Source organism: Maniola jurtina, chromosome 9 (assembly GCF_905333055.1).
Source record: "Maniola jurtina chromosome 9, ilManJurt1.1, whole genome shotgun sequence".
Classification (NCBI taxonomy): Eukaryota; Metazoa; Arthropoda; class Insecta; order Lepidoptera; family Nymphalidae; genus Maniola; species Maniola jurtina.
In genome coordinates, this window is record NC_060037.1 from 13,342,826 (window position 1) to 13,369,894 (window position 27,069).

General features: G+C 37.6%; 2 protein-coding genes across 4 annotated transcripts in view; both read left to right on the plus strand.

Moving 5' to 3' along the window:
* Nucleotides 1-11,118, plus strand: part of LOC123868153 (TBC1 domain family member 12-like) — a 71,698-nt gene extending 60,580 nt beyond the window's left edge. For all 3 annotated transcript variants that reach the window (XM_045910541.1, XM_045910543.1, XM_045910542.1), the window contains exons 3-8: nucleotides 2,895-3,101; nucleotides 6,448-6,794; nucleotides 7,515-7,765; nucleotides 8,435-8,563; nucleotides 8,899-9,091; nucleotides 9,756-11,118. In XM_045910541.1, the coding sequence (XP_045766497.1) occupies nucleotides 2,895-3,101; nucleotides 6,448-6,794; nucleotides 7,515-7,765; nucleotides 8,435-8,563; nucleotides 8,899-9,091; nucleotides 9,756-9,958 (1,330 nt within the window). In that variant the 3' untranslated portion in view covers nucleotides 9,959-11,118. The remainder of the gene's footprint in view (nucleotides 1-2,894; nucleotides 3,102-6,447; nucleotides 6,795-7,514; nucleotides 7,766-8,434; nucleotides 8,564-8,898; nucleotides 9,092-9,755) is intronic.
* Nucleotides 11,119-16,907: 5,789 nt separating this feature from the next.
* LOC123868155 (facilitated trehalose transporter Tret1) overlaps nucleotides 16,908-27,069 on the plus strand; it is a 49,594-nt gene continuing 39,432 nt past the window's right edge. The window contains exon 1 of the mRNA XM_045910548.1: nucleotides 16,908-17,089. Coding sequence (XP_045766504.1) covers nucleotides 17,036-17,089 — 54 coding nt within the window. The 5' untranslated portion in view covers nucleotides 16,908-17,035. The remainder of the gene's footprint in view (nucleotides 17,090-27,069) is intronic.

A 27,069-nucleotide genomic window follows, 5' to 3' on the forward strand; every position in this document is an offset into this window, starting at 1 on the left:
AGACCTACCTATCTGCCTTTCATGATTCTAGGACAACGGGAAGTACCCTATAGGTTTCTTGACAGACACGACGGACAGACAGACAGACAACAAAGTGATTCTATAAGGGTTCCGTTTTTCCTTTTGAGGTACGGAACCCTAAAAAAGATGATGTGCTTACTTCTTAGACATAACAATAACAATTGACATTGCTAATATAATTTATTAATAGAACGAGACTAACCTTCAGAAATAGCATGTCATTGGCCTCTATTGGGTGCAGAGGAAAATTGGCACTGCACCAGTAGCCTACTTGTATACCTAATGAATATAGATTGAAGGGCAAACTCTACTATGTAAACAACCTCTCCTACAAATATTATCTAAACAAATCATTATTGACTGCTGAATAGTTAAATGCTTTTACACTTTTAAAAGCTCTCTTTGAATAGTCGTATATAAAGCTGCTCTTTTGTTATATCAATGTCTAATCGATATCCTTTAATAATTGAAAGCCTTTAGAATTTCTTTTGTATTTTAGAATTTGGAATAATGTATTAGTTAATTAACGATTTGATAATATTCAGTAATCAATTTTTTCACTCAAACTTTATTTCGAACGATCTTTTTGCTTTGTATTTTGGTTCGAATAAATCATCATGATCATCATTAAATTAAGTGCTGTTGTGTTGTAAAGTCCTTGGGTGTATCTATTACTTTATTGTTTTTTTTTTTTTTATTCACTATAGGCAAGCGCTTGACCACAATCACACCTAATGGAAAGTGATGATGTGGTCTAAGATGGGATGCGTTTACCTAGAAGGTGCCTATTCACTCTTGTTTTAAAGTTACCCTGGTAGGAAACACAGATCGCGGGAGAGTATTCCAAACCTTAGCCATGCGTATGAGGAATGAAGACGCAAAACGTTTTGTGCGTGTAGATGGAATGTCGACGACATAAGGATTGATGCCAAAATCTTATTTATTGTCATCGTCCATATCATCAATTTGAAAGATGCACTCTTGCCTGTGTTTTCAGGGCTTCACCGCCCTCTAGGGTTTCTTTTACTTTACTGTATAACCTTCTCTTACTAAAGAAAAACATTTGATATAACCAAAACATTGCTCTCAATATCTAAAGCAACTATCAGAAATACGTCCACAATATTTATAGAAATGTTTCTAGACCTGAAATTACCTATGTCTCAACTCTCAACACACTTGAAATGATTGCTATAAGGGGCCCTTCTTCAAGAATTGATGCATTTTACCCCTTATTCTCTTCGGATTAAGATTCAAAATCGAATTTGGCTGGAAAACACCACACGTTTATGGCAAGTCACGAACTGTAAAGGGATCGGTAGTTAGTTGGGAATTTCCTACGATTACCCATCGCCTCGTGTGTTTACGAGTACATAATACATATGCAGTAATGAACGGTTTGCTCGTATTATACTTAGTGCAAGAGTATTGGCAAGAGTGCGAGATTTGAGTGGGCTCTTAGAAGCATGCATCTATTGAATACAAAGTTGTATCATAAATATTATCAAAGAACTAGGTAGCACGTGCTAGACTCATTAGCGAGAAAATGATTTTTTTCTTTAGGAGAAAAAAACAGGGCAAATGTGAACTGGCCTCGCACACGAATGGTTCCGTAGCATCGTACAACGCTTTTTTTTGTGATGTAACCACAAATTCACGGTTTTTGGGTTTTTAACCTTTACTTACATGTGTTAGAAGACCTACCTACCTAGGAAGTACCCTTATAGGATTCTTGACAGACACGACGGACAGATAGACAGACAACAAAGTGATCCAATAAGAGTTCCTTTTTCCTTTTTAGGTATGGAACCCAAAAAAGGGCAAGACACCGCCTTGCCCCCAGATTTCTTGAAAATCCAGATAGGTGCAATATGAATTGATAATTAATTACAGTCATAAACTGTTGGAAGCGGGCTAACCTGGAAATAATAATATGGAAGTTTTTAATAAACCCATTATGCCACTTTTAGGTTAAAATATATACGCGGCATCGTACCAGAAGGCCAAATCGCTCGGCGACCACAATTCAATGTTGGCGGCATGATTTTGCTGGTAGGGTGGCAAATAGCCAAAGCCGAAGCCTCCCACGAAACCAGACCACAGAGTACCTATTTTAGGAATTATAAATTCTCAAGCTGCATGCTCCTGTCGGGAATCGAACCAGGGACCTCCTACTAACATTTGACACACTTTACCACGCCTCTTAGAAATTGCTACAGAAAATGTAATGATCAATGACGAAACAATTAGCAAATAGCTGTTAATTACTTATTTACACCAGTGTGCTCATTTAATATCGATTCAATGGCGACACGTTATTTGCTAATTACGGTACCGATTACGAAGCGATCAGCTATGAATTATCATTATCGAGCTTGGATATTACCAGAGTACCTAATAGGCTGCCTGTCTATTGAAGCGGAGCGGAGATGTTTTATCTTTGTTCTTCTCTCTGGGCTGGTTTCCGCACTTAAACGTTTCCGTCTGTTGTGCGTGCATTGCCCCTCTGCGCCGAAGTCTTCACTTCAGCCATCCAAGCTCGCTCCAAAAGCCGAGTAGACCGTCCAGGTTGCCGAACGCTTCATGGAGTGAGGTTGGGGATTTCAAATGGCGTTCTCGTTGTTCTGCTACGCCCGCGCACTTTAGGAGCACGTGCTTTCCTGGAAAATTAAAGAGTTCCCACGGAATTATAAAAAATCTAAATCTACGCGGACGAAGTCGCGGGCATCATCTAGTGTAAAAAATCCTATATTGTATTCTTATATATTAATCTAACATTCATAATAAATACCTATGAACCCAATCTAAGTACAAGAATTGTTCTTACTGTAAATTGTTCCGTAAATATGAACAACTTCTTTCATTATTTCCAGACCGTCGAATCTCCCAGCAAAATGCACGGAAGAGGCGCTCCGGCACAAAGCAGAACACGCACGTATGGTCGAGGCGGCGAGGCGCAGGGTGGAGCGCGAGGCGGCCGCGAGGCACGCGCGTCTGCAGGAATCGCTGCGGTTGGAGGAACGCCTCGCGAGGCACGCGAAGGAATGGACCCAGAACATATTGCCTGATTGGCATAACATGTAAGACATATTTTCCGCCAAGGGAATCCATTGCAATAAAATAACAGATCATCATTATCAACCCTTTGCCGACACACCACTGATCACGCGTCTCCTCTCAGAATGAGAAGGGTTAGGGCAATAGTCCGCCACGCTAGCCAAGTGCGGATTGGCAGACTTCACACACCTTTGAGAACATTACGAAGAACTCTCAGGCATGCAGGTTTCCTCACGATGTTTTGCTTCACCAATTGCAGGTGATATATAATTGCTTAAAACGCACATATAACTTCTAAGTCATCATTTACCTTAGGCGTGTGATAGTTAAGGAGCCTCAATTGCCGAAAGTTCGGCGCACAGATAACGGAAACAAAGCTATACGCTTAGTTGGAGGGGAAAGGGGAATATAAGTTGTTATTAACATTGCTAATACTATTGTTATTTTTAACGAAACAAAAAAAAGATGGTGGTGTGACTTGGTGGGCTTATCACAATCAATACTTTTAATTTTGATATGATTCAACAATGGGTAGATTCTTCAGGAATAACTTGGCCAAACTATGAAATTATTTGATGACAGTTGTTATTTCTTTGGCAAATAGGTTCAAGGTTTCTATCGAAGCCGAATTAATAAAACCACAGTATATAAAAAACCGACAAGAACCAGTATTATAATGATCAATAAACATAGGTCAGCTGTAACACCACTGACAGGTATTTATTGTGATAAAATACCATATAACATAACATACGAGTAAGCTGTAGTGTTTTCCTGTTTTGATTGTCTGGCGGGACGCGGTCTATTTTTGTTGGTTGTTCGTTTAAGTGTGCTTGGCACCTAATGTCCTAGTTTTACTAATGATTGCAGGCCCAATTATTGTCAGTCAGAAATCCACAACACTTTTTTTGTCCGATAGAACTACACTGCTGGACATAACCACGGTAATGGTATGTATATAATATTACCGTGACATAACTCTCTTGTACCGACTTCAACACGCCACGATCTTGCGCCGCCTGAATCCAGCGGCTCCCTAGTGATGTCGTTTATCTACCAAGGGTCTTCCAACGTTACGCTTTTTGGTGCGAGGTCGCCATTCCAGCACCTTGAGACCCCAATGTCTAATGGTTTTTTAACTCCCGACCCAAAAAGAGGGGTGTTATAAGTTTGACGATGTGTATCGGTGTATCTGTGTATCTGTCTGTGGCATCGTAGCTCCTAAACTAATGAACCGATTTTAATTTAGTTTTTTTTGTTCGAAAGGTGGCTTAATCGAGTGTTCTTAGCTATAATCCAAGAAAATAGGTTCAGCCGTTTAAAAGTTATCAGCTCTTTTCTAGTTACTGTAACCTTCACTTGTCGGGGGTGTTATAAATTTTTAATTTACACTTGACGAACTATGTGCTCTGCTCATTACCACTTCGCAACCCGTTGAGCTTTGTCGGCTACTCTGGTTCTCCTACGGATCTCCTCTGCTGTCTTATTTAGTATCAGAACAGCGTGTAGTCTATTTTCAGCAACTCACTCATCATCATCATCATCATCATCATCACTATCAACCGACAGACGTTCACTGCTGGACATAAATCTCTTGTAGGGAATTCCACACGCCACGGTCTTTCGCCGTTGCTTGAATCCAACAGCTTCCTGATTCGTTTATGTTTTCTGTTTAACTGATTGATTTGATTATGTAGAGAGACTCTAAGCCTAGCTCTCTCCATTCACCATTGACTCTGAGCTTTCTTATGAGATCCATAGTTAGCGACCAAGAGTTATGTCTTGGATCGATATCATTTATCTCAGATACTAATCCATCATGCGCTGATGGAAGCAGGTTATGTGTAAGTATTGTTACTCTAACAATAGTGAAGTTATGCACGCTCTATTGTGTTTTATGTTTTGCAGTTTTCTTCGCACCTAGCTATTGTTATTATTGTTCGAACTGTGCCCATTTCTAATGCGAGTATGCATATATACATTTTTTGCAACAGGAGTTTTTTTTTGTCGTCGTATTTTATTTCCGTTATTTATTTGTTCATTGTTTATGAATTATTTTATATCAGTACTAGAAGATGCACGCGACTTCGTCCGCGTGGATTTAGGTTTTTAAAGATCCTGTGGGAACTCTTTGATTTTCCGGGATAAAAAGTAGCCTATGTCCGTCCCCGGGATATAAGCTAATCTTGTACCAAATTTCGTCAGAATCGGTTTAACTGTTGGGCCGTGAAAAGGTAGCAGACAGACAGACGCACTTTCACATTAATAATATTAGTATGGCTTGATTTTTTAGAATACAATATGCCGTTTACATCACAAGGCGATGTAGTGTTGTAGTATTAATATCAATTTCAACTGGTACTAATATTACAATACTCAAACAAGGCAATTCAAAACTAACTTGAAAAAATTTATAACACCCCCGACGATCCAAAGTATTTGAGTTTTCCAAAACATCATTTTAAAATAAATAATTATGTATTTAGGCAACGTCCATCTTGACAGCTTGACATTTGTCTATTGACATAATATTATGAACCTAACGGTTATGTAACCTTCTTTTCCACAAGAAAACTAGAAAAGAGCTGATAACTCTTAAACGGCTGAACCAATTTTTTTAGATTATAGCTAAGAACACTCTCGATCAAGCCACCTTTCAAACAAAAAAATCTAAATTAAAATCGGTTCATTCGTTTAGGCGCTACGATGCCACAGACAGATACACAGATACACAGACACACAGATACACAGATACACACGTCAAACTTATAACACCCCTCTTTTTGGGTCGGGGGTTAAAAATATGAGAAAAGCATCTTTATAATCTTTGCATTTAAAACCCTCTGGCGTTTGTATATTTGTGCATCATTACAGATGATGAATATTTTTGTTTTGGTCTGAAGTCACAATGATAAGTTCCTAATAATCACACTTCACACCAATATTATAAAGGCGAAAGTTTGTATGTAATATGTGTGTATGTTTGTTATTCCTTCTCACAAAAACTACTGGACGGGTTTGGTTGAAATTCAGAATGGAGATAGATAATATTTTGGATAAGCACATGGGCTACTTTTTATCCCGGAAATTCAAAGATTTCCCGCGGGATTTCGAAAAATCTAAATCCACTCGGACGAAGTCGCGGGCATCAGCTAGTAGTGAATAAATCAAAAATCAATAAGTTTATGAAATAATAAACAATTGGCCTAAATATATTAACGTACAATAACTATAGTTTATCAACAGCAGGGTCTAGAAACTCCAAATTTTCCATACATATACTATCTAAGAAAGGATTTTCAGAGATTCCATCTGAGCGAAGCCAGGCTAGTATTTCAAATAATTAACAGGAAATTTTGCTGTCCACAGGAAGAACAGCAAACGTACCCTCGAACTATGGTGGAGCGGGCTTCCCCCGGCCATCAGAGGTCGAGTGTGGCAGCTGGCCATCGAGAACAAACTCAAAATCACCCACGACCACTACCAGGCCTACGTCACCAAAGCGAAGCAAAAGCTACACGAAGCACAGTTGCGAAGAAAGAGATTAAAAATCAACTCAAGAAACACATGTAATTGCAAAAAAGATGATAAAATCGAAGATCAGAAAGTCGAGGATAGATTATCGGCTGGAGAATTTGTGAGGTCTGACGAGAGGTCATCGAAAAGATCCTCCAAAACCGATGAAAGAGATGACAAACCCGAAAAACAGAGACTAGGTATTGTATAGAACTAACTATGAATATAGATCTTTTGTCATTATCATCATCATGGTTAAGCCATCAGCGCGCTACTGAGCATGGGTGTCCTCTCACAATGAGTAGGGTTTAGGACTTAGGTAATAATCCACTTTGCTGACCCAATGTGGATTGTCAGATTTCACACAACACTTATGGAAAATTATTAGGCAGGTTTGCTCACGATGGTTTCTTTCATCGATAAAGCAAGTGCATATTGTATATTATAATAGTATAGTATGTGTATATTATTGCATAAAACGCACAAAGCTCCTAAAAGTTAGAGGTGCGTTGGATTGAACCTCCGACCTCCCGAATAGAAGCGACATCTTAACCACTAGGCTACCTATCACCGCTTTATTGCCCCTTTACCTATTCGGGCATCTGAAGCATTCTATACATTGGCGGACTTTCACTCTTTTACTTTTGGATCGCTATTTAGTCCGATTTCAGGCTTAATTGCACGTAAAAGACGCAAACGGACGTACACGATGCAGTTCATTTGCACTAGTCCACCAGTCTAGGCTGGATGCCAATGGAATTCGGTCTAGTGAAGAACTAAACCAAATTATAGTCCTCGCCCGATCCAGTATAGACTTATACCCGATTCATTGCCGGTAGTGTAGTTTTCTACATTCCAGTGTTAAAATTTTAGCGTATCGCTTAACATAAAAATAAATGTGAAAATTATTTCTTCAACAGGTTTACCCAGAAATTTCAGCGAGCAGAACCTAAAGACGTTAACGGTGGATCCGCCAAAGAAATGCTGTTCGAAATCCAACCCTAATCTACTGGACTATGGTGACGAATGTTCCATGGAGCTAATACAGCTGGATATAGCAAGGACTTTTCCTCACCTGTGCATATTCCAGCCCGGGGGGCCGTACTTTGACGTGCTGCATGAGCTGTTGGCAGCCTATGTGTGCTACAGGCCTGATATCGGCTACATTCAGGTATGTCATCATCTCATCATTATTATCAGCCGTTATCCATCTGTTGAACCACAAAATACTTGAGGATCACTCCTTAGAATAGCATAGAATAGATTTTTATTCAAATAGACTTTTACAAGTGCTTTTGAATCGTCAAATAATTTACTACTGGTTCGGTTAAAGATGTTTAAATAAATAGCGACCATTGTTTTGACGCAATTAAATGCAGTTCAACTCGCACACCGCTGCAACCTAAAATTTAACAAACGACTCTCTTCCAAAAATCTGATTGATCGACTGATCACAAGTCTTCGCTCCGCTTAGGTGGAAACCGGGCCTTATTTAGATAGCGCACGCTGAGCGACATGATTTTACTGGAATAGCATCGCTATCAATGTCTATGTTGCTGTATCTTCAGTCATTATTAAATAACAGAGAGTTGAAATTTTTGTATTGCTATTGTGGATATATTAAAACAAATGATAAAAATTTCAAAACGGTCGCAATGAAAATTAAAAAAATAATGAGTACGGAACCCGGGGAGCGAGATCGAATCACACTTGATTGATTTTTTTTTAAATTACTGAACGATGTAGCGACATATATTTCATAGAATTGATATCAGTAGAACTTTCCTACATCTGTGTACACTCCGCTATCCAACCCAACAAAATAATTTGTTACTTCCAGGGTATGTCATTCATAGCGGCGGTGCTAATCCTTAACATGGAAGCGCCACAGGCGTTCGTCTGTTTCGCTAACTTGTTGGACGGACCCGTTCTGAGAGCTGCTTTCACTAGAGATGGTGATACTATGCAGGTAAGATTTTTCTAAAAACCTTTTAAGTGAAACACCATTATAATAGACTAGCTTATGCCCTTGGCTTCGTCCGCTTGGAATACACACATTTCAATTGCCAATTTTACCCCCTTAGGGGTAGAATTTTAAGAAGTCCTTTCTTAGTGAATGCCTACGTTAACCTAGCTGTTCAGCCTGATTCGTCCAGTGGTTTGAGCTGTGTGTTGATAGATCAGTCAGTCAGTTTTTCCTTTTATGTTATATAGATTTTCTGTCACTTTCGTTTCAAGGGGAGCCGCTATGTTGAATCAATATGACGGCACTACTAACTTTGTTCTATTTCATATTGATTTCAGCGTCTATGGAAGGCCTACTCAACGCTCCTGCATCATAACCTGCCGTCTTTAGCAGACGTAGTGGCTCCGGAACTGTACCTGTTAGAATGGCTATACACGGCGTTCGCTAAAGCCATGCCGTTGGACGCCGCGTGCAGAGTGTGGGACGTCTTCCTGAGGGACGGTGATACCTTCCTCTTCAACACAGCACTGGGTACTCCTTGTTTTTTTACTAAAAATAGCAAGCAAACGAGCAGGCGTGTCACCTGATGTTAAGTGATTCCCGCCACCCATGAACATTTGCAGCACCAGAGGTACCGCCGATGCGTTGGTCCGCCCCTTGAATAAACCCATGTTGTAATGTAGTGGGAACACCGCCGATGGGAGTCCACAGTTTGCATGTGGGTCGAGGGATCAACTCCCATCGTTCCTTGTTTGTGGCCGCTCTTAAGATCGGCCATTAACAAGGAAAATTATCTGTCAGAAGATATTCTGACACGCGCTGGATAGTATTATGTTCGTACATTTTGTACTAGATGCCACAAACTGTAAGAACTTTGCATTGTCTTACATAGTTTCTGATGTTTGCAAAGTGATAAGTAAACAGAAGGTTTTCTGACAGACAATTTCTGATAAAATATACCGCCAGCCTTAGTCTCTTGGCATGCCCTAATGTTAATATGTTATGATGGGTGGTTTTAGTCTGATTAGGAGAGGGCCATAAATTAGAAAATCTGTACTAACTCAACAGTTTTTATTTTAACTTAAAATAAAGAAAATAAAATTCCTTAATGTATTTTATGAATGTCCTTAGTTTGGTAGGTAAAGGGCCTTTTAAATAAGAAAATCTGTGCTAACTTGCCATTTTTCATCTACAGGTATCCTCCACTTATACCAAGACGAGCTCAAGGATATGGACTTCATCGCGGCTGCCCAGTTCCTCACCAAGCTCCCTGAGGACTTGGACCCTGAGGCTCTCTTCAGAAGCATCTCCTCCGTCTCCATGACCCTGGCCGGGATGTCGTTTGAGGAGCTGGTCTCCTGCTGCAGCCTGGACGACGACCTCAGCGCGAGGTTATGATACTATGCCGGGGAACTGTGGGACCTTATGCATCTGAAAGCCGGTTGGAGATTATAGCGACTGCTGAATTAAATTGACAACATTTTACTAATATAAAAAAAAAAATAGTCAGTGTTAACTTTACGCGCGGCTGAAGTTAAACTTAATATTGTCGGCAAAAGGCATGATCACTTATGGCGGCCTCAAAAAAGCTGTTCTGTCCAGCGGCCATTTTAATATTTAGTATTACAGGTTCCTTTTGCAACAAAATTGCGTTTTTTTTCCTACTTATATTATTAAAATACCAAATGTTGTCAGTTGGTTTAGTTTTGCCTCCTAAAATTAATGATAATTTTCAAAAAGTCTCGGATTTCGTGAATTTTTTTACTCCACTGAATTACCGTAGATATTAACAAAATAAAAAATATCGTTTAGGTTAAATAATGGTGTTCTGACGTTTTTGTGTACCTGTGTCTGAAGTTTTTTTTATTTATATCTAGAAATAACTATAAAATACAATTCATGTCTGGGCTCACCTTTCGAATTCTCAACTTTATATATTATAATATAATAATTATTTTTCAAAACTTTAATATCAAACCTAAAGAAAATTCTCTATCTCATATAAACTTTTTCATGTCTATACTAAATAAAAATAATAAATATTGTGTAAATATTTACTAACCATAAGATATACGTCTTTATTAAATAAAACAATGTTTAGGTACTAAATAATCTAGTTAGTTATTTTTAATTAGATAGTTATTCAAAATAATAATGTCAGCTACTTTTGCTTTAAGAAAAGTAGCATTTGCAAACATATCATACTTTAATATTAATAGAATTGAATTTTAACAAAAACCATCTTCTATATCTATATGCGATTGAGTTTTCAATAAAACTGACAAATTTCTCACTATATTTAGCTATCCATAATGGCCGATTTACATTATTCCAGTAATATTTCAGCATTCCAATTCAGTAAAAGGAACAATCATATGGATAGCAGCCATCCCTAGGCGTCCATTAGACGATAGGTTCTGCATCGATCATCGTCCTTCACATCGACTTTGATTTTTTGACGAATAACATTGCTATGTCGTTTTACAAAAAGTAAAGATTTTATTTTGATATTTATTTAATAAATAATTTAATAAGGAAACTTTTTGCAATTCTATCGCCCATGTATAACAGTAATTTTAGTGAACCCAATACTGTAGTAATGTGAATCGGCCTTAACACCAGTGCTGTATATTTGTAAATAATTTCAAATCGTCAATTAAAATATAAATATTGCTAATGATATTCAAATAATTAGACTTCTTTATTATTATTAAGATTTAATTATAATGTAACACAACCAACGAGTAGTAGAACCGGCCTAATAGTTAAACGAATCGAAGGATCTTTCGACATCTAATCTTAATTCTAGTTATTATCTATTGTTGTAAATATACTATTTATTGTGAATGGCGTAAAATTAAATTTTGGCTCCAAAAAGTTAAAGCGAAAACTAACAACTTTTTATGGCTAGGAAAATATCTCACCGAAATCCGCAAGGAGAAAAACGCGTACGGATTTTTTTTTTCGTTGATGGAGTTAATATTTTAGCTTACGTCAATATTTGTTGTGTAGTATTTCATTGTTGCTGCAAAATTTATTTATCACAGCTGATATAGATTGGGCCATACAAAATGAAACTTAATTTTTGTTCCGTTTCCGAATTGGCGCTTTGTTTCAAATTTAAATGGTCTTCCTGTTGACACTATGCTGACAGGTGTCATCACTAACATTTTGAGCGTATAGTGCGTAAAAAATTAGTTCTCACGCGCCATTTTAAGTTTATATGTCAAATATGTCAAAAGTACGATTTTATTCCGTATTTTAAAGGTGAACCGTACTTTTAACATGACAGTTGACTTACAGAGTTAAAATAGCGCGTGAGAAGTCATTTTGTACGAACTATATATCAGTTAAAACGAGACAGATTTATGTCAGCGATATAACGCTATCTCGTTTTAACAGTGTCTTAGGTCTGAGCAAAGTCAAAGTATGCTCTATATATCTCAACCTTAAAAACGAATATTTTTTGTAGCAACATAACTATATTATGTCTATATTGTGTCGTCTACATGTCTATATAAAATCAATCAGATTTCAAATATTAGACATGGTTTATACAGAAATGGCGACTGGAATGGCCACACGTTTTCTCCATAGTGTAAATATAAGTGCCATATAGTCGCCCGTGTAAACCATGACTTAAACAGCTTTAACTCAATATCATATTGTACAGATCTTGCCACGTGGTTAATAAAATACCTGAATTAAAATTACCAATACTGGTACCAATTTTGTTGTAGACTAAACTTTAAACAACAATTTAGTGCTGATTTTTTAATAACCAATACATGTTTAAGCAAGAAATAAAGGCAAATGCCCATTTTTGGCCAAGATTTGGTCATCAGTATTCAGTATACTCCACTGGGCATTTCTCTTTGACGTTTTGATAGATTTTTAAAAATCTGACAATATCTTTTCTTCAGTCAAAGTGTTTGTGAATGGTTTGTGACGATTGTAAAGTCACAATAATTCAAAAGCAATCCTTGTGATGGCAGTCCTGTAAAAGTTTAGTGTAACTTTAGTTTACAATAATTGTTAAGTAATTAAAGTTGACAGTACTAAAAGTCATGCTTTCTCTTTCTACAGACAACGTTGTGACAAGGACCGCACTGCTTTTAGTTTTGTTGATTTTGTTTAGTATACAACAAAACTATGGTCTTAGAAATTAAAGCTTTTTATATTATATTATCGTTTATAGTCACTTATTATTTTAGCACTTCATATTAGATATTTTGGAGTTATATTACTCTATAAAAGAATATTTGGATAAAGGAATATTTGGATATTTGGATTGGATTTATAATAGTTTGAGAGATATATATTTTATGAAAATGATTACAAAATGTTGAATTCAGATTTTTTGATTTAGGTTTCATTTTGTCAATAAAAAATATTATAAAGGTTAATATTAAGTTTTATAATTTTATAATATTGACGACTTTTCATTGCATAATTTACAACAAGGTCTTGTTGATTTTTCAATACGAATTTTTGGCAAAAAATATCTTATAGGAACTAAAACTAATAAAATATTACAAATATCTTTATTGTATTAATAAATATATAGGTGTGTGTGTGGAATATTATTATAAGAATATTGATTATTATTATTAATAATTATATTATGTATTTTAGTGATAGTTGAATAAATTGCAGTTGTGATGTTGACTGATATTATAACAATGCCATCTCGATTAATTAATTAATTAATTATAATTAGTAATTGTCTGTTTATTGTAAGGTGCAACTCGGCCCCAGATCTAAGTTTGATTGTAAAATAAATTTATTAATACTGAATTTTTGTATTTTACTTGTATCTACCGCCATCGTAGTTTGAGAAAAAAAACCCGTCAAGTGCGAGTCAGACTCGCACACGAAGGGTTCCGTACCATCGTATAAGAAAAACCTAACATCTATGGAGAACTTTGCAAGATAATAACGGTCTGCGCCATCTATATGTGATTCGGTGAATTTTTCGAACACATTTTAACTTTTTTTTTCGTGTGATATATCCACAAATTCACGGTTTTCAGATTTTTTCCTTGCGCTATAAGACCTACGAATACCTACCTGTCAAATTTCATGATTCTAGGTCAACGGGAAGTACCCTATAGATTTTCTTGACAGACGGATAGACAGACAGACAACAAAGTGATCCTATAAGCGTTCCGGTTTTCCTTTTGAGGTACGGATCCCTAAGAACCTTTAATCAATTAAAGTCCAAGACATAAGAACGGTTTCAGAGGAACAAGTTGGCCTCAATAATTTCAAAATGGGCGCCGTGAATGTGCGAGTCTGATTCGCACTTGGCCCATTTTTTAACCAGTCAAGTGACTGGTAGCCTAGTGGTTAAGATGTCGGCCTTCTATTCGGTCGGTCGGAGGTTCGTTCGGATCTTATATATCGGAGCCATAATATACTATTTATGCAATTAAGTATCACTTGATTTAATGGTGAAAGGAAATATCGTGAGATAACCTGCATGCCTGAGAGTTCTCGATAATATTCTAAAGGTGTGTAAAATCTGCCAATTCGCACTTGACCAGCGTGCCGGACTATGGCCTGAACCTTCTCATTCTGAAAGGAGTCTCGTGCTCAGTAGTGGGCCAGCGATGGATCATGATGATGAAGCGACTTGTTATCTAGTAGCGTACATTACTTACAGTTAACAATATAGTACTTTTACAGGCCCATATATGGAATTCTCTAAACAAAAGAATGTTGTACATATCTCTGTAAAGTACCACAATATTCCAGCCAGTTCTGTGGAATTGATTTGTGGAATTTCCTGAGTTTGATTTCGGTCTGGGTCAATGGATATTGATAAATCACTAAATTGACCTAGCCAGAAATTTCTGAGTTGGTTTAGGACTCAGGTTTGAGCCGGTGGGCTTACGGTTCCGGACGACTTCTAGTAATAATAGACTAGCGTATGGAATATAGGTAGTTCGTCGTACCTATTCTCACTGAAAATTACTTAGGTAGATGAACTAATTAGATTCACTTATTCCATCCGACTATTCAATAGTTCCTGGCGCTAGAACTTAAAGATCGCGAGTGGCTGGAGTGTGGCCGGTAAGTCCAGTGGCGTGCATAGAGTTTATAGCCAGGGTAGGCATAAGTTAGGAATTTCTCTCTTTACTGGCAGTCATGATGAAAAATGAGCATTGAACAATCTATTTGAATCAGGGTAAGCAGCGCTTTTGTGCGTCTATGAGCTGCACGCCGCTACCGGTAACCCAAGAAGTGCCTACGTGCAGGTGCATGAGGGCAGGGAAGTAAATCCTCCAGGATGAGCCCAATGGACGAGAGGGGCACCGGCGCACGATCTTCAGAGTTCCCGGAGGTTCTCAATATGTGCTGAGGACTGAATAGGGCTACCGAGGGGGGAGTGGGTAGATAGCCCACATAACTCGATCTTCGATCTATATAATCTTAAGATTTGCCCCACGTCAAAAAAAAGGTATATTCGAACTTGTTACCTAGTTGCGTAGAGATATTGTGATCGGCAACTACGATACCAGACATCCGCGCGTTGAAAGTTACTTTCAACTTAATTACTTACTATGATTTTTCAGTTTAGTACATAACACCAAAATCCAATACGTTATTCGCAGTATGAATTAGTTACGTCTATTTCCACCTGAGTTGCTTCAGAACTAGATACTATTAATCCTGTAAAGTCGGACTTCTTCCACAACATTTTTAGTTAGGTAACTATCTTAACTATAACGATAGTTTATCATTTTGACGACCTGCCTGGCGCAGTGGTTTGCGCTGTGGTCTTATTAGCGAAAGGTCCCGGGTTCGATTGTTTGCAGGGGGTTTTGGAATTTTATAATTTCTAAATCTTTGGTCTGGTCTGGTGGGAGGCTTCGGCCGTGGCTAGTTACCACCCTACCGGCAAGCCGCCGCCAAGCGATTTAGCGTTCCGGTACGATGCCGTGTAGAATTAGAAACTAAAGGGGTTTGGGTTTAATAAAAATTGCCATATTTACCCCTTCTAGGGTTAGAGCGCTTTCATCTTAGACTGCATCATAACTTACCTCCAGATGAGATTGCAGTCAAGGGCTAACTTGTATCTGAATAAACAAATAAAAGTAGGTACAAAGATACTAAATATAATATAATATACTTAATAAATTATGTATAAATAATTTTAGTTAAAGTAATTACCTAACAAGGCAGAAATCGTAAAATTAAATAAGTATCAAGTTATATTACGTCTTTTTTGAGAGTAGTTGCGTCAGAACTGAATGATAAGTAATAATAGAATCCAAACGTGCCACGCAGACTCCTAAGTCTCAACGATTCATCTGTGCAATAAAGACTCCTAATATATATAAATATACAGGGTGAGATTTTGGGAGCGTTCAGTGTGGCGGAAACTGAAATTACCTACTAACTAACTAGTTAGGTAGGCACAGAGTTTACTTTTTTATAGGAGTACTAGCGACCCGCCCCGGCTTCGCACGGGTGGACATTTATTTTTTCTATTTTCCGGGATAAAATATAGCCTATACGGATTCGGAAGAATCCCTCTAAGTAATGGTAAAAGAAATTTTGAAATCGGTCCAGTAGTTTTTGAGCATATTCAATACAAACATAAAAAAATACAAAAATACAAAGGTTTCCTCTTTATAATATTAGTATAGATAAGGTAGAGACATGACAATTAATAATGATTATTATTAATTGCAATCCTCTACCTCATATAAAAAAGTAATCAACCTATCTCTAATCTGTAGTTAAGTTACTTAGCAACGTTGCTGGGATTTACGACGCGCGCTATATGATTTTTATACCTTTTTTTCGAGGGGGAAATCTTATAGGAGATACCCGTTCGGGTTATTTCTACCCATTAAAACTCCTTCGGGTGCCCTCCTCAGCACATATTGAGAAGCTCCGGCAACTCTGACGAACGTGCGCTGGTGCCTCTCTCGCGCGATGCCCACATTGGTCTCCTCAGGAAGATGTACATTAGATACCTACTAAGCAACTTATCAACAGATTGTATAATTATAGATACAGATCCATAAGGAACTATGGCTTCGATTTTAGGGAACGCGGTCTTTCTTTTCCCTTAAATTTAAACGGTTCTTAGGACACAATTTTTCTTTACTTAAGCATTATATATACTTAACTAAAGTCTGTGTAAAATCACTGGTCGGCTCGAAACTTAGAACTACTTAGAACCATAGCCTAAAACCTACTCTCAATACGAGGCATACATACTTTACGAGGCACGTTCCGCAAAATGCTTACGAGGTCGGTTTTCGCCCCAGTGGCCGCTGCTAAAAACTCACCCTGTATTATAGGGGTCCATAATAGAGACGCTGTACGCATGCGTCGGTTTGGGGTGACTGACAGTCGTAGATACGAATAACAACGCGTCGGATCTCCGGCCAATATTATCTATTCCTTTATTTTGAATAGAACCTAAACTTATTTCGTGGTTTTTTGAACAAGTGCAATATGACGGAGAAGAAAGCCGCAAGTGCAGAGACGATAGGACTCCTCGAGAAAAGGGTAAGTTAATGTTGTGATTAAAGTATGTTAAAGCACTAAAGTGATGTAATGTCATGTAAAGGTCATTTCATCGTAGGGCTGTGTGTGAAGGTCATAAGGTCCTTTTTACTATCTTGGTATAAAGATAATGCAGGAAAATCGAATTTTGGTTTCATTTTCTAATTTAAGGTTCTGTTTCTTTTTTGATTTTTAACAATTTTAAGTCACAACTAAGTTGTGGTTTTCCGAGCACAAATAAGTTAGGTTTTTATAGGTCCATATCTAAGCTACCTTTAAAAGACAAGGAATAGTCCTTTATCTGCTTTATCACATAAGCAGATTTTAGGTACCTAAATAAATTCAGAAAGAAAGTAAAAAAAAGAAAGAAAAACAGGTCAAGTGCGAGTCGAACTCGCATACGAAGGGTTCCGTACCAGAAATTACACTTTTTAGAGGTACCATATAGGTTTAGTTGATATGACGTCTATCAAGGGAACATACAGACAGACAGTCAACGAATGATACTATAAGGGTTGGTTTTTCTTCTGGAGATACGGAAACCTATGTATCATAGGTATAATACTTAGTATAAAGAGGAAACATATTTTTTTATTTTTCATGTAGTTACACCAAAATTGTAGTTACAAAGTTATAATAAATTAAACTATGTACATAGGAAATGTGTATTTATTTTGTTTGTTTGTATTCAATAACTGTGAAACTTTGACCTTGAACTCTGAACCTAAATCGATTTTCATAATTCTTTAACCAATAGAAAGTAACTTTAGCCAGATGATACATAATGTAAATACCTACTTATAGATATATTTGATATAGATTATAGACCTATATCAAATTTCACCCGAGCGAAAACTTTTCAGGCTTAGGTAAGTATTTCCATAATTTCCTACGCGCTTTTAGTTTTAACTATCACTTGAACGACGTACATGATACTTATTATTTTCGACTCTATTTACCTGCAAACATTTTGAGTAACTAACTAAGTAAAGCACTTATCATAATTTTTATGGTAGTCTTTTTAGTTTTTACTTAGACATCCAGGGACTTTCTAAATAATTTTGAATAGGCCACGGTTCATTTAACCGCGAACCATAATACGGACTTAAAGTTATTATGAAATGTTGCAAATTATGATGGAATCTTTTAGACAGTAAGTAAGGTCTACCTTACGGTCTACCTTCCTACCTTGCCTACCTTCTAAGGTAGAAGACCTCCCAAGGCTTTGAAATATTTATTATAGGATAATATAGACAATGATTAAGCAAAAAATAACTTCTTTATGATAAAAACATACTTAAGGAAGTTGTTCCGCTTTTGTTCGAGATCCATCAATTGCGTCTGGTAATTTTCCTAAAATACACTAATACCTAATTACTAAACAATAATAATAATATGTTACTTTTTTTTTAAGGAGGTTCCTCTCAGGAAACAACCGGAAATGATTGCACAAAACAAAACTCTATCTAACTAACCAATCTAATAATATCGTAAAACTTGACGTCATAGCATCCCTACGTGTTTTCGGGGCAAATGTTTGTAGTGTAGTATAGGGAGGTAGTAGTAAGGGACGCGAGTAGAATGAGCAGTGACGCAATCTCTAGAAACCGGTGCAGGTGTTCGTATTACGTGGCGTGGGTGTACCTTGTTTCTAAGGATATTTTTAACCCTCGACCCAAAAAGAGGGGTGTTATAAGTTAGAAGATATCTGTGTATCTGTCTGTGGCATCGTAGCTCCTAAACTAATTACCCGATTTTAATTTAGTTTTTTTGTTTGAAAGGTGGCTTGATCGAGAGTGTTCTTAGCTATAAATCCAAGAAAATCAGTTCAGCCGTTTGAGAGTTACTTATCAGCTCTTTTGTAGTAACTGATGTAACCTTCACTTGTCGGGGATGTTATAATTTTTTAATTTAGACTTATCTGATCAATTTGGTCCTTCACGTACTCGTTGATAACATTTTGCGTTTTGAAAAGAACAACTTACTCGTGTCTTACCGGCTCTTCTCAGTAAAATCTATTTTCCGATCCGGTGTTTTGATTTGGCATTTTGTTTGTACACACACAGGACCACACTGTGAACCACACTGTGAACGACGGACCGACCCGTGTTCATCATCCACAGGCCCTCCCGAGGGCTAGGTTTCGCGGGGAGCGTGACCTGTAGACGAAGGATTTCAAGTCTTTTTCAAAACTGTTAATAGGTAGCATGAATGCACGGTAATACATGGACGATGAGCTGGTCGGTGTGCGTAGGAAGCTATCCCGGGCGGATGCGGGCCATCACAGTGAATTAACTGTACCAACCCGTCTCACGGACATCTTATTGTTTGGATAAATATAGCTTGAACTGTGGTAGGTGGTACACAAATGTTCTTTATGCTTCGCGCGGACGATAAGATACGGTAAAATAAGTGTATATTAAAAATTTATAACACTCCATACAATTATTGAAGGTTACAGTAGCTAGAAAAGAGCTGATAACTTTCAAACGGCTGAACCGATTTTCTTGGATTATAGCTAAGAACACTCTCGATCAAGCCACCTTTCAAACTATGAAAGACAAATGAATTTAAATTCTCGCTCAAATACTAGATGGCGCTAGACGGCGTTATATTACGCTCAAGTTTAGATGCAATATGAGATATGTATTATCTATCAGTACACCTCAACTTCGAGTTACAACCTGTACGGTTCTTAACTTAAGTACTTTTGAATTGTTATTATTTTTTGGAAGCGTATCGAGAGGAATCTTGGCGCTCATTTTATATTTTATTCCTACTCAATACGCGTATAACAAAGAGATAACATCCATAACTGTTCCAATTTCCATACTTCCATAACCAATCAAGAAAACGGGCCAAGGGTCGAGGGTTCCGTACTCGGGTATTTTTACCAACAATTTGCAAGATAAATGAATAAAAAATTATTAAAATCTGTTTTAGAACATACAGGTATAGCCCTTTCATACTCCACTTGGTCCTTTCTTTGAGACTGTTTTTAGTATTTTATTTTGAAAATTATTTGGTTATGAACACATTTTCACGAAAATTCACGATTTCCCACCACGGGTTCAAACCTACCTTTTTTACCTACTAAACAAATAATTCTAGGTCAACGGAAAGTATCCTATAGGTTTTCTTGACAACCACGACAGACGGACAGACACACAGACGTCAGATAAACAACGAAGTGATTCTATGAGGGTTCCTTTTTCCTTTGGAGGTACGGAACCCTAAAAATGTGTAAAGGCGTTTCCGCAGCCTCTTGGCAGATCCTACACACATCCGTGTCTTGGAGTTTGAGGTTGAATATTTCATTCCATCAGCCTGTTTGCGTCCACTGCTGGGCATACTGCTTTTTCAAGAGCGCGCCAACAAACACGGTCCTCCGCCTTCCTCATCCACCCGCTCCCCGCCACTTTCTTCAGGTCATCGGTAATCAGTCTTGCGGGCTGGAGCGACCTCCAGGTTGAACATTGTGTCCGTTCAATCCGTATAGTGTTTCCAAAGTTATCGTCGTCGATTTACCTCGTTACTTAAAATTCATCGAGCCTTTTAGAATATGATTAACGGCCAGGTGGTTTCCTTATTCCTATGTTAATAAAACGAGCACGCTTTTCTTGACCTAGAAATTAAGTCTAGAGGTCTAGACCGGATGTAAATTCAACTACGCACTAAGTTTAAGTTATTAACTACTAATGATTGCCCATGACTTCATCCGCCTACAGTTGCTAATTTCCCAAAATTTTCTTAATATAAAAGTTCTGACGCTAATAAGTTTCCCGCTAGGTAAGTAAACTAAGTACTAAAAACTGCGATTTCATGTCATACCCGTGGACTTTCAGACATTCTTCTAACCTCTATTTTACCCTCGTATTTTCGTAAAATCCTTTTTCTGTAACTTTTCGTAAGATAGCTTGTACTTTAACGGTTATGTATATTCTGAAGTTCGGGGAGGTAAAATATTAATTAACAAGTGTAAATTAAAAATGTATAACACCCCCGACAAGTGAAGGTTACAGTAACAGAAAAGAGCTGATAACTTTCAAACGGCTAAACCGATTTTCTTGGATTATAGCTAAACCACTCTCGATCACGTACCTATCTGTGGCATCATAGCTCCTAAACTAATGAACCGATTCTAATTTAGTTTTTTTTTTTGTGTGAAAGGTGGCTTGATCGAGAGTGTTCTTAGCTATAATCCAAGAAAATCGGTTCAGCCGTTTGAAAGTTATCAGCTCTTTTCTAGTTACTGTAACCTTCACTTGTCGGGGGTGTTATAAATTTTTAGTTCTATTTTAGTTTTATTTGTAGTTCTATTTCTCGTTTGAAAATGTAGAGGAAATATGTACAAACAAATGAACATTTTATTTCACGAGATGAGTTTTCAGCCCACTGACGACAGTCGGACGGATTGGCATCTTCGGTACGGAACCATAAAAAAGTGTTAAAACATAAAATCCTTTTAGTGCGACCTTATTATGATTTTAAAATGCACACACAGACACATCCGGGTTCAGTAAAGTAAACACCCCTAAAAACCACAAATACCGCCTCAGTTTGCAATGCCAATGTGTCCATAAAAAAAACTTGTTTACTGCATTATACCAATAATTGCAGATCATTGCACTCTGTCTCCTGAGTAAGTAGGTGCATATAGGTACAGGTGATTAATTGTATGCGTTTTCAATTACCAATAGCTTTCTTGATTTTGTTTTAATTAGTACCAGAAAGTTGTAACAATAAAGAGAACAAGTGTAAATTAAAAATTTATAACACCCCCGACAAGTGAAAGTTACAGTAACTAGAATATAGCTGATAACTTTCAAGCGGCTGAACCGATTTTCTTGAATTATAGCTAAGAACACTCTCGATCAAGCCATCTTTCTAATAAAAAAAACTAAATTAAAATCGGTTCATTAGTTTAGGAGCTACGATGCCACAGACAGATACACAGATACACACGTCAAACTCATAACACCCCTCTTTTTGGGTCGGGGGTTAAAAATAAAGAAAAAATGGACAGGGAAGCACTCATCTCTATATGAGATCTCTATTGGCAGTGCGAGAGGTTGTAAAGAGAGTAGAATAGGGACAACAAAGATAAAGTACCTATTCATTTTAAGTTATAACACCGTCAGTAATGATACCAACTCGAATTCATGTCATTCAAGGTGCTCCTGCTGCTCGATTGCGATAGAATGACAGCTACAATGTCACGCTCGCAATCGACTCTGATTGGTTGACGCTCGCTCACTATTGGCTACAATGCGTTGTTGCAACAAGAGTACCATCAAATTAGCCAATCATAACAATTGCGATTGTAATAATGACTGATTCAGGTCTTTCGGAATCGACCTGATACGTTAATCTCTTGGGCGCCACCGGCCACGTCACGAGCAGAGGCCCATTGAGTAATGAAAAACCTTGGGCGGATTTCAAAATTAGTCGGGCATACACTGAAAAACATGCGAGTTAAACTGTTAAATCCATACTTAATATGATAAATGCGAAAGTGTCTGTCTGTGTGCTAACTTTTCACGGCCTAACAGTTAAATCGATTTTGACGTTTCGTACAGAGTTAGCTCTCATTCAGGGGAAAGACAGGCTACATATAGGAAAATCATGGAGTTTCCAAGGGGTTCTTAAAACTCCATCCGTTAAACCGATTTGTATGAAATTTGGTACAGAGATAGGTTGCATCCGGAAATTGACATAGACAACTTTTTATCTCGGAAAATCAGAGTTCCTCCGGGATTTTTAGAAACTTTAATCCATGCGGATGAAGTCGCGGGCATCATAATACATACATAATACATATTATTATACATTACACAATATTACTACATACATACATTTACATACATAATATTATTATTTTAATTTATAATATTCTCACCACATTAGTAAAGATTACTGACACAATTTTCACTAACATCGAAGTTTTCAACGCAACCCGTAAGACAAACCTGTAACTGGTTTGTCTTACTTTCTATTTTCCAGATTATGATAAATTAACACGTGTAAGAAGCATTAAGTAACTACTCGATAAATTATTTACTGCAAAATAATTGCAAATGTAATTAAGTACCTATTACTGCATCAAACTCTTAACATTCTTAGGGTACCTTAGAAGGAAAAAGGAATCCTTATAGGATCATTATATTTTTTAACCCCCGACCCAAAAAGAGGGGTGTTATAAGTTTGACGTGTGTATCTGTGTTTGTCTGTCACTGTCTGTGGCATCGTAGCTCCTAAACTAATGTACCGATTCTAATTTAGTTTATTTTGTTTGAAAGGTGGCTTGATCGAGAGTGTTCTTAGCTATAATCCAAGAAAATTGATTCAACCGTTTGAAAGTTATCAGCTGTTTTCTAGTTATTGTAACCTTCACTTGTCGGGGGTGTTATAGATTTTTAATTTCCAGCTTTACTCACGTGGTTAGTCGACGTAAGCCCGACTAGTTTCGAACCATCCGGGGCCCTTTTTCATAGGGACTCAGCTCGCAATCGCGTCGCGGTTGTGACTGCGTGCCGCACGCGCCGCGACCGCACCGATCGCCGCCGCTGTGAAGGTGGTCAATGATACAATATTCCATTCCATCCGCCTGTATGCGTCCACAGCTGGACATAGGCCTTTCCAAGAGCGCGCCACCAAACACTGTCCTCTGCCTTCCTCATCCACCAACTCCCCGCCACCTTCTTCAGGTCACCGGCCCAGCGGGCTGGAGGTCACCCCACACTGCGCTTACTGGTATGTACGGCGGTCTCCACTCCAGAACAAGTCTGCCCCATCGGCCAATGATACAATAGTAAAACTTTAATTTATTATATTTTCTTTAGCTTTTCCATAAGCTAACGGTAAAAATGCTATTAGCTGGTCAAGCTACAATTTTCCTAGCGTGAATGACCTTTGAAGGTTAGCGTCGCACGATTTACCTCGTTACTTAAAATTCATCGAGCCTTTTAGAATATGATTAACGGCCAGGTGGTTTCCTTATTCCTATGTTAATAAAACGAGCACGCTTTTCTTGACCTAGAAATTAAGTCTAGAGGTCTAGACCGGATGTAAATTCAACTACGCACTAAGTTTAAGTTATTAACTACTAATGATTGCCCATGACTTCATCCGCCTACAGTTGCTAATTTCCCAAAATTTTCTTAATATAAAAGTTCTGACGCTAATAAGTTTCCCGCTAGGTAAGTAAACTAAGTACTAAAAACTGCGATTTCATGTCATACCCGTGGACTTTCAGACATTCTTCTAACCTCTATTTTACCCTCGTATTTTCGTAAAATCCTTTTTCTGTAACTTTTCGTAAGATAGCTTGTACTTTAACGGTTATGTATATTCTGAAGTTCGGGGAGGTAAAATATTAATTAACAAGTGTAAATTAAAAATGTATAACACCCCCGACAAGTGAAGGTTACAGTAACAGAAAAGAGCTGATAACTTTCAAACGGCTAAACCGATTTTCTTGGATTATAGCTAAACCACTCTCGATCACGTACCTATCTGTGGCATCATAGCTCCTAAACTAATGAACCGATTCTAATTTAGTTTTTTTTTTTGTGTGAAAGGTGGCTTGATCGAGAGTGTTCTTAGCTATAATCCAAGAAAATCGGTTCAGCCGTTTGAAAGTTATCAGCTCTTTTCTAGTTACTGTAACCTTCACTTGTCGGGGGTGTTATAAATTTTTAGTTCTATTTTAGTTTTATTTGTAGTTCTATTTCTCGTTTGAAAATGTAGAGGAAATATGTACAAACAAATGAACATTTTATTTCACGAGATGAGTTTTCAGCCCACTGACGACAGTCGGACGGATTGGCATCTTCGGTACGGAACCATAAAAAAGTGTTAAAACATAAAATCCTTTTAGTGCGACCTTATTATGATTTTAAAATGCACACACAGACACATCCGGGTTCAGTAAAGTAAACACCCCTAAAAACCACAAATACCGCCTCAGTTTGCAATGCCAATGTGTCCATAAAAAAAACTTGTTTACTGCATTATACCAATAATTGCAGATCATTGCACTCTGTCTCCTGAGTAAGTAGGTGCATATAGGTACAGGTGATTAATTGTATGCGTTTTCAATTACCAATAGCTTTCTTGATTTTGTTTTAATTAGTACCAGAAAGTTGTAACAATAAAGAGAACAAGTGTAAATTAAAAATTTATAACACCCCCGACAAGTGAAAGTTACAGTAACTAGAATATAGCTGATAACTTTCAAGCGGCTGAACCGATTTTCTTGAATTATAGCTAAGAACACTCTCGATCAAGCCATCTTTCTAATAAAAAAAACTAAATTAAAATCGGTTCATTAGTTTAGGAGCTACGATGCCACAGACAGATACACAGATACACACGTCAAACTCATAACACCCCTCTTTTTGGGTCGGGGGTTAAAAATAAAGAAAAAATGGACAGGGAAGCACTCATCTCTATATGAGATCTCTATTGGCAGTGCGAGAGGTTGTAAAGAGAGTAGAATAGGGACAACAAAGAGAAAGTACCTATTCATTTTAAGTTATAACACCGTCAGTAATGATACCAACTCGAATTCATGTCATTCAAGGTGCTCCTGCTGCTCGATTGCGATAGAATGACAGCTACAATGTCACGCTCGCAATCGACTCTGATTGGTTGACGCTCGCTCACTATTGGCTACAATGCGTTGTTGCAACAAGAGTACCATCAAATTAGCCAATCATAACAATTGCGATTGTAATAATGACTGATTCAGGTCTTTCGGAATCGACCTGATACGTTAATCTCTTGGGCGCCACCGGCCACGTCACGAGCAGAGGCCCATTGAGTAATGAAAAACCTTGGGCGGATTTCAAAATTAGTCGGGCATACACTGAAAAACATGCGAGTTAAACTGTTAAATCCATACTTAATATGATAAATGCGAAAGTGTCTGTCTGTGTGCTAACTTTTCACGGCCTAACAGTTAAATCGATTTTGACGTTTCGTACAGAGTTAGCTCTCATTCAGGGGAAAGACAGGCTACATATAGGAAAATCATGGAGTTTCCAAGGGGTTCTTAAAACTCCATCCGTTAAACCGATTTGTATGAAATTTGGTACAGAGATAGGTTGCATCCGGAAATTGACATAGACAACTTTTTATCTCGGAAAATCAGAGTTCCTCCGGGATTTTTAGAAACTTTAATCCATGCGGATGAAGTCGCGGGCATCATAATACATACATAATACATATTATTATACATTACACAATATTACTACATACATACATTTACATACATAATATTATTATTTTAATTTATAATATTCTCACCACATTAGTAAAGATTACTGACACAATTTTCACTAACATCGAAGTTTTCAACGCAACCCGTAAGACAAACCTGTAACTGGTTTGTCTTACTTTCTATTTTCCAGATTATGATAAATTAACACGTGTAAGAAGCATTAAGTAACTACTCGATAAATTATTTACTGCAAAATAATTGCAAATGTAATTAAGTACCTATTACTGCATCAAACTCTTAACATTCTTAGGGTACCTTAGAAGGAAAAAGGAATCCTTATAGGATCATTATATTTTTTAACCCCCGACCCAAAAAGAGGGGTGTTATAAGTTTGACGTGTGTATCTGTGTTTGTCTGTCACTGTCTGTGGCATCGTAGCTCCTAAACTAATGTACCGATTCTAATTTAGTTTATTTTGTTTGAAAGGTGGCTTGATCGAGAGTGTTCTTAGCTATAATCCAAGAAAATTGATTCAACCGTTTGAAAGTTATCAGCTGTTTTCTAGTTATTGTAACCTTCACTTGTCGGGGGTGTTATAGATTTTTAATTTCCAGCTTTACTCACGTGGTTAGTCGACGTAAGCCCGACTAGTTTCGAACCATCCGGGGCCCTTTTTCATAGGGACTCAGCTCGCAATCGCGTCGCGGTTGTGACTGCGTGCCGCACGCGCCGCGACCGCACCGATCGCCGCCGCTGTGAA